General features: G+C 42.3%; 1 protein-coding gene across 7 annotated transcripts in view; it reads right to left on the bottom strand.

The window, feature by feature from the left end:
- The window catches only part of DPP6 (dipeptidyl peptidase like 6), a 541,800-nt gene that overhangs the window by 99,682 nt on the left and 420,382 nt on the right, over positions 1-21,736 (bottom strand). For all 7 annotated transcript variants that reach the window (XM_040056360.2, XM_040056368.2, XM_040056348.2 and 4 more), the window contains exon 6: positions 14,320-14,372. In XM_040056360.2, the coding sequence (XP_039912294.1) occupies positions 14,320-14,372 (53 nt within the window). The remainder of the gene's footprint in view (positions 1-14,319; positions 14,373-21,736) is intronic.

Below are 21,736 nucleotides of genomic sequence, written 5' to 3' on the forward strand. Positions count from 1 at the left end.
GAGGAGCAAGAAATTACAAATAGAGGGGGAAATACCATCCCTAAATAAACAGATTATACAAATTGTAAGAATTTAACGTTGTAATGCTTCAGATAACACAGCTGGAGCTAAGGGACAGACATGCCAATAACAGAAAATAATTCAGACCAGAGCACAGACAAGTCCCATCAGTTCTGCTCACTGCATCATCTCTTAGAAATGCAGTTTAGAAAACTCTAACACAATGAGAAATTCTGCATAAACCAGCTTTGGTAGCTGATAAGGCAGAAGGAAAAGCAAAGAGCTGTGTTGAAGACAAAAAAAAGAAAAGCAAAGTCGTCTTCTCATTTGTGGGTATAGCCAAGGAAAACCAGAACTGCATTTCCTGAGTTCTTTCTTAAGTTGTTTCATATGGTTGGGAAACTTATTTTGTAGCAAAATCGTGTGTACATCCATCCTCACGCTGTGAGCTATTCCCTTCTACCACAGGCTGTGAAAGCAGACTAAGATCCTAGTTTTCCTCCACAAACGTTCCTGAGAGATGGACATATTCTAATTAGTATATTTTGTCTTGTTTCTCATCCCTTGAGGAGAATCTTCTCCCCTGAAGTAGCCACACTCACTCACCCACCTGCAGAAAACTTCAGTACCATGTGCAGGGCGGGGTTGAGAAGACTTCTCCTTGCCAAGCCTGATCTCTCAAGCTCCAGAGAAACTGCAAGAGTTACCTGGAGCTGGGCTGCACCAGCAGTGGCCAGGGGAGCCTGAGCTGTCAGGAAGCCCAAAGGTGGCATGAAAATGGAGTTGACTCACTTGTGAACCTCACTGTGCAAGATCAAAGTCCCGCACACGTATTTGGGCTACATTTGGTGCATGGTCCACCATGGTGGAATATGCATGGACTCCTGCTCTGGGATCCCCAGGCAACCCATTTACAAACCCATTATCAAAGAGTGATAGCTTTGGGTTGGAAAGCTCCTTACAGATCTTCTCATTCCAGCCCCTTGCCATGGGCAGGGATGCTTCCCACTGTCCTAGGTGTTCCCTCAAGCCCCATCCAGCCTGGCCTTGAGCACTTCCAGGGATAGGGTATTCTCTGGGCAAATTGTGTCCTAACTAACTATAAGTTAACTTCTCTGGGCTATTACATCAGCTGGAGAGAGAAGGAGGAGGGAGAGCTGTCTACACAGCTGCTCTGGGCAGGATGGCCACAACTCCATGACGCTCTCTTTGAGAACGCTCTTAGTGATCCTCAAACTGAAAAACCCTTTTGGAGAGCATTGATCAAACACATTTCCAATTATCTCATGCTATTCTGGGCTTTTAACTCTCCTGTGTTAAATTCCTGTAGGTGAGTCAGGCCAAATGCACACCTGTGTCCCAGGAGCACTCTTCCATTTGACAGTTGCACAAATGGGGTCTCATGCCAGTCAGCTTCTTTTGGGAAGTATGTTATTCCTGTTAAGCTAGAGTCCTCCATAGCTACACTCTTCCTTGTTCTCCAAAACAGTCTGTTTAAAATGCCTCTGTACTTTTTTCCCTGAATTGATCAATATTATGGGTCATCTCAGCCTCTCCAAAGAGCCAGTACTCCTCACAGACCCTCATAATTAGGGCTTGTTCAGATTTGAGCCTGTCCCTTGTGAGCTCATTTGTGCAGGATGCTGGCTTGGAAATGGGCAATTCCGAAGGCAGTCTGTACATCTCTGGCTCCTGGTTTGGATGAAGAAACAGGCTCACTGCATCCTCACAATATTATCATTATTTCCTCACAAAAAAGAACCTTAATCTTAATTTCCAGCCAAAGAAATGGCAAGGCCTTATTAAACTGTTGCCATCATTCCTTCCATCTTTTAAAATGATTGCTCTCATAGATGAGAAAGAAGGGACTAATACATTTTAGATCAGACAGAAGATGGAGCAGGTGCTACATAAACTCTTCCACATTAAAATGACATTGTCTGCACCAGAGGCTGTTAAACTGCTCCAGACACAGGCGTGACTTCAGCACCATGCTCAAAAAACATTTCTGAAGTAATAAATTGAGAAATTTTCTCATTTAAGTGAAGCGCTTTTTTTGCCAAAAAGTCTCCCCTCAAAATTTTAAAACAAGGAAAGCTCCTGAGTGCAAGCAGAGTGCTGACTGCCAAGTCATCTTTGCTTGCAATGGAGCTCAGAACAAGATGCAGAATAAAACAAACTAATAGATCATGTCTTACCTTCATTTGACTTTAAAAATTACTGTTATCAATGAGTAACTTGTTTGAAAGAGTTTGTCCTGGTTTTTGCTGAATTTTTTATATCTGTGTGTTCCCTCTTCTGACATTTTCTCCTAAAGAAGGCAAATTTCCCTCAGAGACTTCATGGCACTGCTTCTCCTTCTGAGCATAAACATAATTAACTCTTCTATATAAAGTTCTTCAAAAGCAACATAAAAATACCCAGAAATTTTCCACTGTGGTGGAGGGAGTGGCTCCCTTTACTTCAAGAAGAATATTTTACAATGCCAGACTGAAAATTCTGAAACTGATAAAAGCAGTCAAATTCTGGGGTATAGTATAAGCTTTTGTTCTAAGCTCTATTTTCATAACTAAATTTTAATTTCAGATCTAGAACAACAGGATTGGTATGGAAATTCTTTGACTGTGCTGCCACTGTGAACAAAAATGCAACAGCTTTCACCACAGGCTGCTCTGATCTGTTCATCTTCTAAAGAAATAATATAAACTATGTATATATGCTTTACTGGGGAAAAATTTGAACCTCCTTACTTCACTATGTCATAATTTTGGAAAACATTTACTATGTAATTAGTATGGTAAATGTCAGTAGTTTATAAAAGCTGAAGAAATAAAGACAGCTACAAAAACATGTGGGGAAGGCAGAAATCCCCCCTGTTACCTGCATCAAGCCAGAACCGAATACTTTAGAAGACAACAGTCCTAAGGACATCAGCTCACAGTACTTTAGGCATTTTTTATGGTTAAGTGTAAAAACTATCTATCCATCTAAATTATCTGTCTCAGCACCAGAACTCAATGTCTTCACAGTTCCTTCTAATAACATAAAATAGGACAGCAGCTAAGACAGATATCTTCTTCCTTAGAAAGAGAGAAAGAAAATACAGAATAAAATAAAGAATAAATTCAGAAGGGCAATAAAGAACTGGAAACTTCTTAGTATTTAAGAGTTGTTGATGGATGTAGAAAAAGCAAACTGGAGAAAATGTGAAAAACCAAATAAAAACTTGTAAAACATATAGGTTAATAATAAATGTACAAAGAACCATAGATAAGGACATGGAGGAAGAGAGAAAGATTTCTAAGAGGCAGGAAAGCATTTCCTTGAGTAGCAAACACACAATTTTAATGAGTTGTTTTTAATGACACAATTAAATTACTTCAAAATTCGCCAAGGAGAAGAGAAGACAGGTGCCATTAAGAAAACTTCTCCCCAGGAGATACAGAGCCCTACTGAGACTCACAGTGAGATAAAATAAAATATTATACAAATGGGAATAAAGGCTTGCCAGAACAGATAATCAAGAAATCAAACTGTTAGAAGATGCAACTAAAAAAACCCTCCTGGAATTGTAATAAAAGTGCTTAATTAGGTGGGAAATGCTCATCCATTCATCTAGGCTCATCCACTATTAAATATTTAATTCTCGCTCACACACACACATATTTTCCTCAAAGTAGTTTTCAATGGACAAAAGTCGAAGGAGGTGATGAAAGCCCTTTGAACTTATTAATTTCAATGGCAGATGCACAACAATTCATTCAGCTGCTCCTAAAAACATTGGCACTCAACAACCATTTTTTCCAAGATGATCGAATTCCATGGATTTCATGGAATTACATGGATTCCATGTATAAAAGATAAAAAGCAAGGGAATCTGAAACATTTGTCTCTAATTTGGCAATTCTTTTGGATTCAGGGCAACAATATGAGCTCAGAGGTCTTTTTTTATTATAGTCTGCCTGTGTCTGTAAGCCCCGATCGATGAAATATTTGGTGCTGAGCCTGCAAAACCTTGCACTTTACTAATACCACCTTAAAATCATGGAATCATAGAATGGTTTGGGTTGGAGGGGATGATTTAAAAATCATTTTGTTCCAACCCCCCTGCCATGGACAATCATGGGCAATGACACAAAAATCAATCATTTGTCAGAAAAGGAGCCACCAACTTCCATTGGTAAATGGTTTAAAATGATGGCACAGACCTGCCTTTCTAGTCTAAAACAAATGATTCAGAAGTGCCCCAGAGACTGGTGCACAGCCCTGGGTTGCAGTGACGCCGGCTGCAGGACTGCGAAACATTGATCAAAACCTCTGCACTCCCCCGAGTAAGCAAACAGTGGAAATGGACCTTGGATACTGGTAATGTTTAAAATGATGACATTATCATGTTTCTCATGTGACCCCTCTAAATCACAGAAGACAGAGTGAATTTTTACTGTATTTTAAAATGGAACTTTTGTTCCTGGAGTCATATTTTGTCTCCTAAAGAGACAACGAGAGGCGTTAGCAATCAGGTGATAAACGCAACCACTTAAAAGCAATTTTCTCTTACTCATCTAATTTTCTTTTTCTCTGTAGATTTTTCTCAGCCAGCTCTGACCTCAGTGCTGTGCAAGGGGTAAGGTAATGCACTGAATTTACCAGGGCTACGTTAGTATTTATCTACAACAGAGACATGAAAAAATGAAAATCTAAATATCTGAATGCTGTAAAGAAGGGTAGTCAGAATTGCAGCTAGCCATAGATCAGCTATTCAAAATAAGGGGGGAAAAAATGCAGATTGAAGAGCAAAAAGTTGGTAAGCACTGAGATGTTTCAGAATGAACTGGGAAGATCTTCTAGGTGAGCCTGGGTTGAGTGTGGTTCTTCTGAGCAACTCTGCCAATCTACAGGAAAGGATGTTTGTGATGAAACCTGAGCATTTTCCACCCAGCTGACCTTGTCTGACTTTCAAGCGCTAATAAAAATATGGCACTGTGATGTGATGCCTGCAGAGAGCAATATGGGATTATTAGTACATAAAATGAGGTGCAGAAGTGATCTCCTACCACCAGAGACAGCAGAAGTGCCTCGTTACAATGAGACTCCACTGGCCATGAGGTCACACTTCTAATTGGGCAAGAGATTGATTCTTGGGCTTGTGCTCTAAAATAATCTAACAGCCTGTGTTACTTGGTGTCAAACCAAACCTGAATGACTCAGTATTCTCTGTTGTCTTTTTGAAAGCTAAATCTTTCAGCAAATCTTATTTCTTCTCATGTCAGCAGGATACGGAGGTCCTGGAGGTTTGTGTGTAGGTTCTCAGGAGTATTGAAACACCTTTCTGAACAGCCTCTCCCCCCAGAGACTGTGTCACCATCAGTTAAAATTAACAAGGCATACACTTATTTGTGCCATTATTTCCATTTTCTATCAACAGATCACTTTTAAACATCACCACCACAACTGGCCTGGTTTTGGGTATGGTTTGAAAGTGGGTGGCAAAACACTCTCCTTATTCAAAGGACAAAACCTCCGCTCTAGCTCTGCACTTCTACCCATAACAGAGATGTATAAACCTGATGTACCCACACAAGAGGGAATGCTTGCACTTGAAAGGGGGTAGAACATCTGCCCTTAGGGCTCTGCATGTGGAAGATCCTTTCATTCCTCTTATCTCCTCATATGTGACATAGGAAAACAAATTCTATTCCAGTCTTATCTCCTCGAATTCCTAGTGGAGCCTTCAGTAAATGTTAGGGTAAGGGGTGAAGAGGCATCAGGGCAGAAGTGACACAGTCTGGGCTATCACTCTGGTATTTTATCACCTTTGCCATAGGGAGACTCTCAGTGGTCACTGTGCCAAGGAAAATTCTGACTTTAGCATCCATTTTCCACCCAGAGGTCCTCCTTTGCTTTCCAAAACATCCCCATACCCCTCTTCTCCATATGTTTTGAGTTCCACAGGGGTTCAGGATTCCCGTTTTGGGATAACAAGCCATTTTTAGACTACTACATTTGGTTAGTGACTACAGCACCAAGCAGCAAGGATGACAGAGAGTCCCAGGACAGGGCTGGGGTGCACAAGAGCTGTGCCATGGATTGCTACATATTTCTCAGAGGTGGGGCATTGTACAGTCCTCAGTGGCTGGCACAGGTCCCAATATAACCCTCACTATGCGACCTGAGTCCTGAGCCCAGGACTTATTAAACCCCACAACAGTGAGGAAATGCCCATAATCTTGCAGGTCTGGGGTCCTCAAAATTGACTTTTTTTCACATGTCCACAAACAAAAAAAGTTTGCTTTTGTAGGATGTACATTCTTTGTGCAGTGTAATCAAACATGCTCTCAGTGCACTGAGAGTTTAATAGGCTGAAAGTTTATCACCTAACCACAGCAAGGAATAATCAAGGCTCACCCTGCAGAGTGTCTCCACAGTCCCACAGCAGTGGAGCCAAACTAGCTCTCTGGAGGAACAAGGAATTGTTCGTATCCTAGTGGAAACTCCATCCAAGACCTTGAACATTAGGGCAAAATGCAAACAAAAGTTCCTGATTCCCACTATGAAAATCCACCTGCCACTTTACTCCTGGGAAGGTGATGCATGGAAGCAGAGACTGCACGGGCTGTGGTTAGTCAGTGCTCTGCACCATCATTTTGTAAATTCTTTTTCATCTACATTTTTTTCCCTTTTCTGTCACAACTGTGTATTAACCCAACCGTACTGAGTATGAAAAAGGAGGAATACCCTTGCCAAGGAGCTGATTTTTGGTGGTGGCAGTCAGGAAGTGCCTGAGCCCTCCAGCAGTGACTGTGGTTTGGAGGCTGACAGCAGCCTGGGGTCCAGAGGGGCATCATTCACCCTGAGGCACAAAACCACTTCCAAGAGCAGACATGTTTTTCACCAGTGAAACACATTTTATTCATGATTTAGGCTTTAATAGGAACCCTGCCTCCATTTCAGGGCGTGCTGTCTCAGAAAAACAGAATGGGAGAGTTTGTTTTAAACCTTTCTTCTTTCTCCCTTTTTGACGAGCCATAAGCGATTGACCTTCTCTGTAACATGAGGACTTTGGTTGCTGGGCTTTTCTCTGCTAAAGTGCTAACATTTGTGTCTAACTATTAATTACCCAAGTGCTTTTTTCTTTTTTTTAAGTCATTACTCTAATTCTTAATATCAAATCCTCCCCTCAGGGGACCATTCCTTATTATTATCGCTATACATGGTTTCTAAGGTGACCACCCACATCACAACTGATTCTGAAAGAAAGAAGCATGTGGCAGGATTTGCTTTGCCTGCACAAGAAAGGAACTTTTCACATTAATAAAAAAAAAAAATGCTGTGCAATGATCAACATGGGTGAGCGAGTGGCAAATCCCCTGGGGAAATGATTTGGTGGTGAACTGCTGAAGTGGATTTCCTCCCACCAGCACAGCCAAGAGTCCTTCCAGACCTGCCTTCCAGGCTGAGCTGCTTTCAACCTGCCGCAGCTTGGAAGTGAGTGATGCTCAAATAGTGGCTTTGCTTAATGAAATGCTGGCTCTTTCTTTTCAAAGAGGCCTAAAATGTATTCATATGCAATAAGCTGGTATGTGATGTACCCACTATTCCAGGGATTTGCAGAGTGTTTAATTCAGAAGGTTGCAAAAAGCAAGAAGCCAAACAGCTCCATCAGGGCTTGAGCCAAATGCCGGCAAACTCAGATGAAAAATTCCTGTCCACATTAGAGGATGTAAGGTCAAGCTCCATGATCAAGCTACCAAATGTAACCATTCCAAGGGCCAGGTTTCTGTTGTCAAAATGCAACTGAAAAAGCATCAGACATCATGAGGATGCTCTTATTTATAGTCTGGCATAAAAGCCACCACACTATGCAGAAGTGCCTTAATTAACTATATAAACTATCCTGATATGTGATAAAATCTATAGAATCTATGATAATTGTTAGAGAGGAAGGAGAGAGAAGGAGTAGAAATAGCAGGTTCTTCATGAATTGCAGAATTTTTTACTTATTTAACAAATCTCACATTTTCATTTGGTTTTACATACCTTTTCATAAAGATTTTATTTCAACCTGTACAGATCATTCTTGGGGGAAAATATTCATCTGCTCTAAGTAAAATTTAATTAGCTGAAAATGAGTTTTATTAAATACTGTACTTTTGCCTCTTAAAATAAAATGTGGGCACCAGTACAAGTTTATAAATGTCAGAGTGAAATTGTGCAACAGTCTGTACAACAATTATCACATTTTGCCTCCATTGGGTAAGTACAATTTTTTTTCTTGCTTTGTAGATGGGGACACTGAGGCACAGGATTTTTTAGGGCTATGGAGATAACAGGCCAGATCAAAATAAAATCAAGCAGACTTGATTGAATGGGCAGGTTTCTGAGGTAGATTCAGTTCCCTGAAGTTCTTTTATCTATGATTTTAAATAATGAATCATAATTTCCGTGTACTCCCATGGAAATGGGAACGTGCAAGGGTAAACTTCTCATCTTTTGAAATGTACAATAGGAAACATACAAAACTGATTATGTTTTCTCTAATTGACTTTAAAGTCCATTTCTTTCCTGCCAGTGGCTTGTGAAAAAATAAAAGGAAGTAGGAAGAATACTGAGAGCTCTGCAGAGAGATCTATAGATGGCACTTTGAAAAGTTACTCACAGTGAAGCACCGGCTCAGTTGCTCTCCCTGTTATCACTTCTGTGGGTTTCCAGCACGTTTCGTGCACTCACTCTGCTCCTGGGACTTCTCTTGAAGTTACTGGGGCTCAGCGTGGGGCACTCGTGCAGGATTTTACCGACCTGTAAAATCCCAGGCAGTGAAGGCAGGAGGAACTGAGCTCAGCTCCAAGATCACTCCTGTTACCCTGTGCTTACCAAGTTCCTCTCACTGCAGCACATAAATCCAGTGAGAAATACAGATTCTGCTCAGGAGGAACTGTGCACAATTCCCTTCTTCTCTTATGAAAAACCAGAAAACTGCTGATTTTCTCCCTGATCCTCACAAGAATATTTGGAAGCCGTCACTGACATGTCCCAGCTGGATGTGCTAAGAGCTCCTACAAGGGGGTCAGCACTAATCCGTGACACTTGTCTGTGTCCAGAGGGAAATGGTTCATGCAGAACTGGGTGGGTGCTGAGACGTCTGAAAAAACACATTTTATGCTGGGCTTTATCTGGGGGAATGCAACACAATGGTAAAAAAGTGTAACATTTCTGCTGGCCACAGCAAAAAATTCAATACAGAAGTAACCCCTTGGATATCCTATCCAAAATTCACCCTTGTTTAAGACCTGCAGTGGTAGATCACACCAGCAGTATGCACTGGTGTGAAACACCTTAACACTGGTGAGGGAAATCCTGCAACTGGGTTAGGGAAACACTCTGCTCAGTCCCAGCCTGTCCATAAAAAGTTTTTTCCCCTTATTTCAGTGAAGGATGTGACTAAGATAATTCATATTGAACCCACAAAAGAATAAAACAATTTTCAATGCCTAGTTTTTCTAAGTAGGTTGTTGCTCGCACGGCTAAATTTTTACTTTCCAAAATTAGGAAAAACAATATTGGGAAATAACTGTGTATGGTACTGGTGTTCCACATTTCCCAGCACCTTGCAGGAGAGCTCCCTGTTCCACATCTGTGCTTGCAGATGCTGTCTCGGTACCTATAAATTAACAGGTATTTGGCAACTGCAATGCTGCCGGTGCGACTGCGGGGGGACGAGAAGAGCCTTGAAAAAATATTTATAACGGAGACAGCTGCAAGCATCTACCAGCAGATATATCCGAAAAGCGGCAGCGCTGGGACAGGATGGAGATGCTCGTCCCAGGGAACACGGGGCCGGTTCCACTAGATGGCAGCCGGCGCCAGCACCGCGTTTTTGGGGTGAGCAGCAGCCGGAGAATCGGTGACACGAGGGAAAGCGGAGGGGAACAGAACCCCCTGCACATCCCCGCCTGGAAAACAGCGGGTCTCAGCCGGCTCCCCCGGTGCGAGCCATAAACCACGGGCCATTGAAAGCAGAAGGCAAATGAGTCAAAGGAGCGGGGGTTCCGACCCCGAATTTACCAAGAGGCTGGGAGAAAGCTGAAATAACAGAAGGGAGGTACTAAATCTGTGTGATCTCTTTCTTCTACCTCGGGCTTACTTTAATTTTTAAATCGGATCCTTTCAGTCTTCGTTAGTGGCATCTATCGGTTGTCCTGTACAGACCCAGTGTTTTACCTTGACAACAGCTTTCATGGAAAAACGTTGCAGTCCTGTATAAAATACCATTTGGGAACATATGTGCTGAGAACTTTCCCAAATTGGTTTGTCAAACTTATTGAGAGCTCGAAATGAAATGCGGAAAACATCAGTTATATGCTCCTTTTGACTTCAGGCACAGCCTCAATCTGGAGAGTCTGCAGAACGTGGCAAAAACAATTAGAAAATCCCCTTTAAAAAAACAATTTATGCTGGCAGATTAATGACATGTTATGTAAAAAGTGATGCCCGAGATTAGGTTAATTGGCTTCCTTATTAGTTAGGCTCAGCAGGGGAGTAGCAAGGGCATGAGCGGGTGCAAATCCTAAATTGTCTGGCCTTCCTGACGAGGCAGATCACAGCTGAGGATGGGGAGCAGGACAGAGAGGGGGAGCACAGGGAAAGTGACACTGTCACAGCCTGTTTCCAGGAATGGCTGGCTGCTGAGCAGGAGGGACACTGTGGAAAGGAGTGAGTTTGTTCCCCAGCAGTCACTGAGCTGGAGAGATGCTGAGGGCCACGGGCACACACCAGCAGGGTGTAAAGCTGAGCCTGCTTGCAGGAGAGGGAGAACTGAAAACAGTTTGTAAAAATGGCAAAGGGCTTGTTTCTCATTGCAGAATTTTGTCACTACTGCTAGTGGCAGGTGGAGGACAAGGATGGCTTCTTGTGGATGGCAAATTCAATCATCACCCAAGAACCCTGAATGTCAAAATGAACAGAACCTCGTGCTGCGTCAGTGTGCTGTGTCCTGCCCTCAACAACCCTCATCCACAGATATCCATCAGAGCAATATCCCTGTGTTAAACAGGTGATGAAGAGGTTTTTATCCCTTCATCCAACAGAGGTTCTACTTTCAGCTGATGTATTTCACCACCTGTTACATCACATTCTCTATTCACCTCCTAGACCTGTCCTCTCTGTTCATGCACCACCCGAAAATACACACAGAGACCCACAGGAAGGATGAATGCCCACGTTCCATGGAAATGGCAGTGTGCTGCCCTTTCCACCACTCACATGCACCATGATCACCTGGAAGATCAGTGAAATTGCCACTCCACAGTATGGTGTAAAAACCTAAGCTCTGCAAACCACACCTTTACCAACACGAGATGATCCTTCCAGCCCTTGCTCAGCTCGTGGTCTCCTGATCCACCACCACACCGTGCTGTGGGGACACCAATGCCTGGCACACCCAAGTGCCTTCTGGTGTGCTCTCACTTTCCAGATTTCCCCTTTATGCTGGAAACTTCTCCTCTGGCACATCCAACCCTTCAGTTTCCTGCACCACTGCCCAACCAAACACAGAGAGCAAGGGGAGCCACAGCTGGGTGCACAGGAGAGTTGAAGCTGGAGGGAACAAGGAGCTGGTATTCAGGGACAAAGAAAGATCATGCAGTACCAGAAAACTGCTTGGACACTGTATTGTTATTTTTTTAGCGTTTCTGATAATGTTACGCATGATACTTCTATTTTTTCCACCTTTGTTTTGTCTGGAATAGAGCTTTGCTGTCAGTCAAGCCTTTTTTTGCTCTTAGCCAGGTTTGCCGCAGACACAAAGCTTATGTGCTCATGCTGTGTCTTCATCCTGTTGCTGAATGCTTTCAGCCCACAAGCTACTCCTCAGATACACTGCCAGAAAGATGGAGTTTTCAAAAACTAAGCATACTGAGTAAATTCCCAGATAAAAACCCAGCCCAACCAACCAACACATAACAAAACATAACCAAACAAAACAATCTGAAACAAACCAAAACCAAAACTAACAAACAAATCACACGCACATCAAAAGACCTACCACCCCCCAACAAAAGGAAAGCAAAAAACCAAAGAGCAGATTGCAGCAGGCAAGGGAAGAGAGTGAAGAAGTCTGGAGTGTGTCACATGGACACTACAGCTTTAACAGGGCTGATGGTGAGAAATCTGATTTCCATGTTCCAGCCATACATGGGAAAAATTTAACATCAAGCTCATGATGTTTTTTGTGGTGAGTGGATCACAAGACACAAGCTGGAGGGAAGCAGGCTGCACAAGCTCCAGGAGTCAAAGATTTTAAATCATGTATGTCTCTAGTACCCAATTTTTTGTTTTGTTTTTCTGTCACTAAGCAGGAGACAAATAAGTAATTTTAGCTTTGTTACTGTTGTTTGAGGGTTTTGTTGAGTTGCAGGTTTTTTGTGGGTTGGTTTGCTTGTTTTTCTCCTGTTAACTTTTTGGTTTGTGTGTGGATGTGTGTGCTGAGACAAAGCCTTGAGGAGCACCTGAATGCAGCTGGGATTTTTATGCAGAAAAAATGCTGAGAGACATCTTAATATCTGTACTTCTCCATTGTTACACTGGTTACTGCACCAAAAAAAATGGATTGGAAAGAGGTTAGGGGACTAAAAAATGCAGGTGTTGCAATGTCTGATTTCTGCCTTTTGCCCTTAAGACATCAGAAAGCAGTAGGAAACCTTGAGCACATGGGCATGGCCAGGACCCTGCCCTCTCCAGGGGTGAGCCCTGGAGGCAGAAATCAACAGGTCTTTAGGACATGTTCCAGTGTTTTCCCGAGTCCCAACCCGTTTAATACGGTGATATTGGTGAGAGAAAGCAGATAGAAACTGAAAGGGGACGTTCACACTGGATATAAGGAGGAACTTCCTGCCAGTAAGGATGGTCAGGCAGGGGGACAGGTTGCCCAGTGAGGCTGTGCAGTCCCCATTGCTGCAGATTTTCAAAATCCGGCTGGATAAACCTCTGAGTAACCAGGTTTGAGCAGGAGGATGGACTTCAGAAGAGCGTTTCCACCCTGAGTCACCTGGTGATCCTATAATCACCCTGCATACAAATCAGGAGAGCTTTTTAAATCTTGCCTGTTTTGCCAAAGATCCAAAGCACCTACTGTCTGTTGAGCCATAATGTATCGTAATGGCAACTAGAAGAATCCTGGCAAGTGTTTAAATGATTCATGTACAGAAATGGCAGAGCACAGCTGCATTGTCGCTTTTTATCATTTCTGCACAATTATCACCTTTAGGATACTTAAAACACACAATCTGGCGGCAGATTCCTGGCTTTTAGCTTCATATTTAGTAACAATGAATTGAGGAATTTTGCCGTGTAAGTTATGCATTTCCACTGGTGCTATGGAAGTGTCACCTTGAAATGCTCTGTCCCAGCATGTCCCTAAATGTGACTCTGGTATGGTGGCATCCCACTCCTGACCACTGCTTGGTCACTGCTTGGGCTGCATGTAGGAAAAGAACATATCTTTCAAGGGAAAAGAAGGTAGACACTGAGAGAACCCTAACCCTAAACTCTAAAGAAACAAGGCAGGTGACATGAGTGGTTGGATCATGGTGTTGAAACCACGTGCAGCACGAAGACAAAGGATTTTTAAAAAAACTGCAACAAATCAAAGCTAAAGAATCAAAGCATCATAGAATGATCGAATGGTTTGGGTTGGAAGAGACCTTAAAATCACCCAGTTCCAACCCCCCTGCCCTGGGCAGAGACACCTTCCACCAGATCAGGTTGCTCAAAGCTCCACCCAACCTTATTTTGAACACTCCCAGGGGTGGGGCAGCCACAACTCCTCTGGGCATCCTGTGCCAGGCTGCATAACACTCAGAGGAAAGAATTTATTCCCAATATACAGTCTAGATCTGCCCTTTTTCAGCTGGAAGCTTTGTCCTAACACAATGCCCTTGTAGAAAGTCCCTCTCCAGCTCACTTCAGGCCCCCTTCAGTCACTGAGAGGCTGCAATAAAATCTCCTCAGAGCCTTCTCCTCTCCAGTGCTCTGGTGAGTGGCCAACTATGGCTCTCAGCCAGACACCAGCACAACTATATTCTGGACAAAACCCCTGAAATCTGGAATATGAAATTCATGTAGCCTGACTCTCTGGGGAAGCTGAGTACTTCTGTTTCCAGACTTCGTCATCTTTTTGCACAGCACAGAGCTCAGTGGATGCTGCAGCTGAAAGCCAGGCCATTGCAAAGGGCTGTCACGGGAAAACATTTGTCACAATACGCATTGTTTTGCAGGATTCTTAATGGCTAAGTTTTTAAATGAAGACATTGAAAAATTGCTTACCCATGAGGTATTTTGCTGAGGACATAATATGCTGTGTATGAATGCTGATACACCTGCAAAACAAAATATAAGAAAAAGACAACAACAACAAAAAAAAGAGATTAGTAACTGTCACCTGTGTTAATAGGGCTTGTTTTTATTGCAAAAATTAGCCTAGCATTTGTGGCTGAGAAGCTCTTCTGAACACTTCCAAATCTGTAGTAGAAAAGAACAATGCATTAATCCACTTAAAGCTGTTGTATGTTTTTCATCCTGCACTTTATTCCGGTGTTTGGCAGATTGCACACACCCAGATGCTCGGTGTCGTTGCCATGGCTCCCAGGTCTTTGATTAAACTGGGGGCACATGGGCTCTGCAAAGGCTAAATATAGAACAGCCATTAATGAGGACACCTTGGTCAGCTGGAGACATTCTCCATCATTATAACTCGACACAATGCACTGTTTTTTTTGGTTGGCTTTTTTTTGGTTGCTTTTTTTTTTTTTTTTCCCCCTTTATTTCCACATAAATAAAGCAGGGAGCGGTGCTGGGGGATATCAGGCCCCTGTCAGTCAGGAAATAAAACTGTATTGAGTCAAGGCATAAAGTTGACCTCACGTTTCTACGACCTGCTAAGTTGCATCTTCATATCAAGCTGTGCTCTGTGGGCCCTGGGGAGGAGCTGGCCAGCTTGTACCGCAGCTCATCTCACAGGGGACAGTTTATTACTTATTTTCTAAGCAGTAAATAATAACACCATAGTCAATGCCAGTGATTTAAGAGGTGGTGATTTTCCACTGGTGACAGCAGTCCCTTACAGGGATCAGGAGCCAGGGCACCAGTGTGAAAGGTCTAAATATGAATCATTTTATACAAATTTATACGGGGCGTCACTTTTTGAAATTCTGTCCTGTTACTATATGCAACTAAGTAAATAAATCTCCTAGCAATCATTTCATTTGGCTTCTGCTGAAACCTTTAAACCATTTTTGCTGTCCAGCAGCTCTCAGAAAGCATCCCAGAGGAGAAAGGAGAAATTTCTTGAATACTTGCTTCACCAAGCAAGTTTGATCAAAATTATTTTTTCCTAGGCTACTCTGTTTTTGCACAAGCATGAGATGTCCTGGATGGGGCCATGCTAAGCACATCATTAGTATCACAAGTAAGCATGATTCACTCCCTGCCTCTGGAGGGCAAACCTGCACGGTGGTGTCTAGAACAGCCCTGCAGCTTCTGGGGTCTCAGGGAAGATGCAGATAAACACGAGGCACATGAATAAACACAAGGGACATCATCCTGTAAATATCAAATCAAACTTCTCTGGTACAATCTGAAACCAAACACTGAATCCTTACACTGCTGCATGAGCTCCCTGAAACAGGCACAGGGGTGAAAGCACTGGGTTTCTACATATGAAATGCAGAGACTGATGCTGGATTGATATGATTTCCTTCTCCCCTGTGTAATTCACTCCAAGGACATCATGAGGTCACACCCCCAGATCCTATCTCCCTTCAGGCATTCAGATCCATAAGGACTCTTCACGCAAGGCGATTCTCTGGTGTGTTGCTATCAGGGAAGGTCTTGGATTACAAGTGAATAGCATTTATTTTAGTACAAGTGTCCTTTTTAGATCCACCTGTGTTAGATGATGTCAAATAAATTACCATTTTCTCATCCTCACCCAATCATACCAAAGAGCTCTTGAATCTTCTGATGTTGATACCTGAGACCTGGCTGATGCACGCAGTTTATTGCAGCTTTGATGAAGTCCTAAAACTGATACAATTCCTTAAAGAAAAAGCACCGTAAGACTGAATCTGCCTACAGATCTGAAAAACCTGGTAATACATTGTCATTAAATACTGAGACACTTTTGTCTTCCAACATCCTGGCAGTAGGTTGGATAAAATGATGTAGACATATAAATTCTGATCTGAGGCTGTGACGGTTGTTCAAGGTTACGAGCCATGCTGTGTTGCCCCCAAAAATGAGTATGAACAGATGTCTTCAGGGAAAATTGAAAGATGTGGCAGGCTGGAGGGAAAAGAAACAGCCAGGGAAGTTTTGAACAGGACACCTGCTGATGTCCTTGCTTGTGGTACAGAGTCCTACAGCCCTGTTGAAGAGTTCAGAGCTGTCTTAGAAGCATTAATGAAGACTGATGCAAAACATTTTCTTTGCTGAGAGAGCTTAGGACTGAGGAAAACAAAAGTTGCAGGAAACTCAAAGGGTTTTTTAATTTCTGAATGTCATCTGTCATCATCTTGAGTCTCTGGCTGGATTATAAAATATTTCACATCAGCTGTGCTATAGTGTGCAGACTTCAAAGGCTTTCAGTTGGCAGAGTGCACTCACAGGAGCAAAAATTTCACAGATAAATCCTTACAATGTGTAGGTTTGCTTACGTAAAAAATAACTACTTTTATGAGCAAAGATTTCAGGATCAGTCCGAATTAATACTATTAATATTACAGTTCTTAAGGACACAAACACATGCAGCTCAAATATCTCTCTCAGCCCAACTATTTTAAACCTATTTGGAAAATACTCTGACAGCAATGGTACTAAACAGACAAGAATCCAAGAGAAAAATCACTTTATGTCTTTCTGAGAAATTAAATGGTGGCTTTCCTCTTAGATACGCAAACCAAATGAAGTTAGCTGAACTTTTTGAGAGGATGAGTGTTTTCTTAATATCCCTACTAAATGTTTACTAGGGTCAAGATGAATTTGGCTATTCACTTAGCAGTAGGAAAAATCCACAGCAGGGAAAATGTAGGGAAGAGATGAGCACTCTTCCAAAATCCAAACTAAGTCTCAGAGAATGGAGAGTACTGAAAATTAGTATTCACGTCATTAAACCTGTTCCTGAGGCTTGGCCAACAAAAATAGCTGTATAAACTCCGTGCTCCCCTTTTCTGTCAAAGAGTGTGGTAAAAGCCATTGGCTGATTTGATGCTCTCAGCCCTGATTTTTTAGCTGGATTCCAGAAGCCCTCCACCTCCTCTCAACAGAGAGGCATATTTGGGGGTAGCAGAGGTTTTGGCAATTGTTTTGCTCTGTAGATTCTGTGTGTCAAGCCATCCCACCAGCATAAATCAGAACAGGTTTGAGAGTCCTCTGAAGGGTTCTGGGTATCACCACAGTCAGGTCACAGAAGCTCCCACACCAGCTGTAAAAGCCACAACAAGTGCTGTAAAAGTCATTATGACAAAACCATTGGGCCAGAAGCACTCTCCCACTGGGCTTCTCACCCCAGGTCACAGCACAGATCTTGTTTACTTTCAATCTAAATTATACTCTGCAACATGTGCATGTTTACACTGAAAGGAACTGAGGATGTATCTATCTGTTCCACTGAAGTCTTGGAAAGGCAATTATCTCTCTAAAATTCAGAAGAATGCAGAGCTAATCGTATGTGACAACACCTTGTTGTGAAGACACTGACCTCGTTTTATGCAACCAACAGAAGAAACCTGGACCTGGTCAGATGACAGCAGAAATGGAAACACTGCAGCACCTGGAGCAGCAAAGGGCTTGGCGGCTCCCACACTGCCAAATTCCAAAGGAACAGAGAAATTGTGGTTCCAACAAGGTACAGAAACAAAATGGAGGAAGCAATTTCTGTGCTCTGTCACTACAGAGCAAAGTATGGTGTGAATGGTAATGTCTCCTTGGAAGCACTTGTTCAGGTGCTGTGAGGATACAGGTCCTTGTCCAGCACGGCTTACTGAAATAGAAACTATGTGGTATTTAAGCACAGAGTGGATTTGGACTCATTTATTCATTATTCATATACTTTAAATTAGAATCCATAGCTCTTGGTTTTGCCCCAGAGTAACTGGAGAAATATGACACATATCCAAGAAATTTGTGAAATGGGTTTTCAGTGCCTTATGGCTGGTATGAAAGACTGCACTACCTGCTGAGGGCTAATCACAAAAGCATCAGAAAAAAGGAAAGAGTTTAGTTTACACTTCCATCTCCTCTGTCTGTCAGTTTCTGTCTCACCTTGTGGGCTGATGCCAGGCCAGCACCAGCAATAATCAACGTTTATGGAACGCTTTCTTTAATGTTTGCATGACAAGGTGCTGAATCAATACAAAGAAGAGGCACCTGATTTCAAGGAGGTTTACAAACAAAGAAAGTGGGGAGAAAGGCCCTTGGAAGAAGGCTCCCCAAATCAGCCCAATCCACTCATCTTCCTGCAGGCTTTTCTACCAAAACAGCTGATTTAGGGTCTTACCACACAGCGTATAAAACAGCTCATGGATTTGGGATTAAACCCAGGTGGACTGGCTGCCATGAGCTCATGATCGTTACTTACTTGATAAATACAGGAATAAAACATGCTTTGCATCCATTTTCTAAATGGCTCCATAGAGCCACCTGGCCCTTCATACAGTAGTGTTATTTACATTAAAGAATTACCCAGAAAACTCACAAAAAATCCCATAATATTTAGAGCTCGCAAGGGACCAGTACAGGGCAGAGCAGAAGTGCAAGCTGTTTGCAGTTGCAAGGCTAAATACAAAATTTCCAGCATTTAGTGTCTTTCTTTTTCAGGAATAACACATTTAATCCAAAAAGCCATCCCAGTGCTACCAAATAAAAATGAACAAACCAAACAGTCACCAGAAAGAAAAGTGTACAACAGTTTGCTAAAGCCTGAAAATAGTAAGAATATATTTTAATGTGATTAAACATAAAGCACTCAGGATTTATCTGGGTAAAATGACTAATTTTTTTATTCTGTAATGATATAGTATATCAACAAATAATAGATCCCCTCAGGTTTCTGAACAGACCCTGGCTTTGTTGAGAATGTATCTGCTTTTACACTGTGTAGTTAGACACTAAAAATATATCACAAGTGGCTGGTGAAACAGGAGCTGCCAGATCCATTAAAAGGGTTTCCCACAAAGAGTCTCTAAAAAGACATTTGCTGGAAATAGATTATACAGCCCATTTTCCTACTTATGTTATGAGCAGACAAATCCCCAAATGCACATGTGAATGTCAAACCAATTGAATAATCCCAAACATTTGACATATTTACATATTCCACCTTTCAAAATGGTCCTGGCGCCCTTAAAGAGTAACTAACACTGTGATGCGAAATATGCAGGTAAAAGATGATTTGCCATTTGGCCTTTAGTATCTGTGATATTTAACCAGGCTCTGAAGCTGACAGATTAACAGGGAAAAGAGAATAAAGTAGAATGCAGGAAGGCTGCTGCTGTGCATTGGCAAATAGCTCATGTATTTTGTACTTTGTTTTCTCCCAATGGTGTGAAAGAGAGAGGAAAACAAGTTCAGGAGGAAAATACCAAGCAAACATTAGCAAGAGATTGTGTTTCCTTCTCCTGCATGGATGTACCATGTGTGTAAAGGATAACACCCTGTCACATGGATTCTCCTATTGGTCAATCCCCAATAAATAAATCTGATGTTCACTTTGCAGGGCAACCGTGTTATTCATACAAATCTTCCAGGAGAGAAAAAGATAATTATTTGAATAAAAATACCTCACTGCTGTAATCTCTTATGGTATTCTGTGGAGGATTAAAGCAGGTTGATGTACCTGTTTGCAGAATATTCTGTATCTTTTATGAAAGTCAACATTAAAAACTGAATTTTCACTTGATGCGTCAACATCATTTGCCTTGATCAAAATTGTTTATGATACCATTGGTTTCATTGAACCCTTCTGTTCTGTTGAGAAGAAATTCTTCCTTTGCCATTACATGTTGAACTGACCCTCCAAAGGGATGAAAAATCCATTCCCATACCTGACCACCAACTTCCATGCTATGCTTTGTTCCCTTTCTGTACTTTCATTCTCCCCTCTATTTGTGATTTAGAGCACAAGGGGTTACCTCTAGCTGAGGCATGGCTGGCTAATGGTCTTTTTAATTTTTCCCTCAGTGGAGACAGAATGGTCAGCAGTGTTCTCCTCAGCCTAACTATTTTTGCAAAGGATTTTATTTTATTGCTAATAGGCACTCCATAGTAACCAGCTTGGAATTAGATTTTCTCAGAAACATCATGCTATCTTTTCCTTTTGTGTCGCTGCAATAAAAAAAGAAAAAACTACCGAAATCCGTACTGGTATTTAGTACTGTGCACTCACTGAATCTTGATTGCTTGCAAGAACAAAACAAATCAATAAAGCCATATAATCTGAGGTGTCTTCAACATTCTCACCTTGCAGATTCATTGTGATACTGACCTATTTTGCTCTCTTCTGAGACAGCATATTCTCTTTTGTCCCTGTATTGAATTATCCCTTTACACTTTATCTCTTCTCCAGTAATGCACCTCCAGTACAGTCCCATGCTGTGTGTCAAGCCGATTGTACAGCCTTCTAAGGAAGTCTGCCCATTTCTCTCCGTGCTTCTAATGAATTAGAAAACCCATAATGAAATACTATCAACGAGCATTTCCTGAGCATTGGTTCAGCCGGCAGCCAACAACCCACAGCTGTCATCAAACACCTGATTTGGGATGCTCTCACCCGCTGTGCCGTATCCAGCTGATCAGCCACACGTGTGATGTGCTCACAGCCGAAGAAAGGACACCCTGGCACTGCTGGGACACTCCAGAACACTCTGGGCCGCTCCGGGGAGGGCAGATGGGGGAAATGGGTTTGAGCAAGAAAGATGAGAAGAAGGGGCCTCTGGATCAATCAACATACAGAGAATTTGGAAATTGGTTGCCTGTGCTATAATTTTTCTCTGTATTGCAGAGGAATTCATTTAACACTTGGGCAAAAGGAAGAAGATATACACTTGGGGAATGCATGTATTAGAGTTGTTAAGGGAAGTAAAACTTTTTCTTGCAAAGAGGGAAGGATCCCAACCCAGCAGTGTAACTGTGCCTGGGTGGGGTGACACAGCCAACACTGACCTGTCAGTGCCTCAGAGAGAGCCAGCAGGACAGGTCCATGCCTCATCTCAGTCACACCAGTGAGGTTCAGGAGCTGCTCACTCATACCCAGTGTCATAGGAAATTAGCAATTGCGTGTTTCCAGAGCCGGGAATAAACTTTAGCATTTGATTCGGAAGAAGAAAGTAATACAAGGGCAGTGGATAACCATGACACATCTCTAGTTTGCAAATCTTTTAGCCATTTAATCTCTTAAGACTGTGTCTTGGTTTGAAATTTGTGACCAAAAGTATATTCTATTTGCCGTTTGTTGAAACCAGTTGGGGAGCTGTTTTTCTTTATCTCTTGTAAACCCCATTCCTCATAACTTTGGGGGGAAGGGACAGGTGCCTTCTGTTCATGGGCCAGCTGTTAAAACTGGTGGGGCAGTGTTCTTTATCTCTTCCAGGACCCATCTTCCCTGCAGGGGATATCTGCTGTTCATGGGCCATCGAGGCTCACTGCATGGCTGATACAAGTCCAACATCCCATTGGGAGATGCTCCACC

The sequence above is a fragment of the Hirundo rustica genome, chromosome 1 (genome assembly GCF_015227805.2).
Source record: "Hirundo rustica isolate bHirRus1 chromosome 1, bHirRus1.pri.v3, whole genome shotgun sequence".
In the NCBI taxonomy this organism is placed as follows: Eukaryota; Metazoa; Chordata; class Aves; order Passeriformes; family Hirundinidae; genus Hirundo; species Hirundo rustica.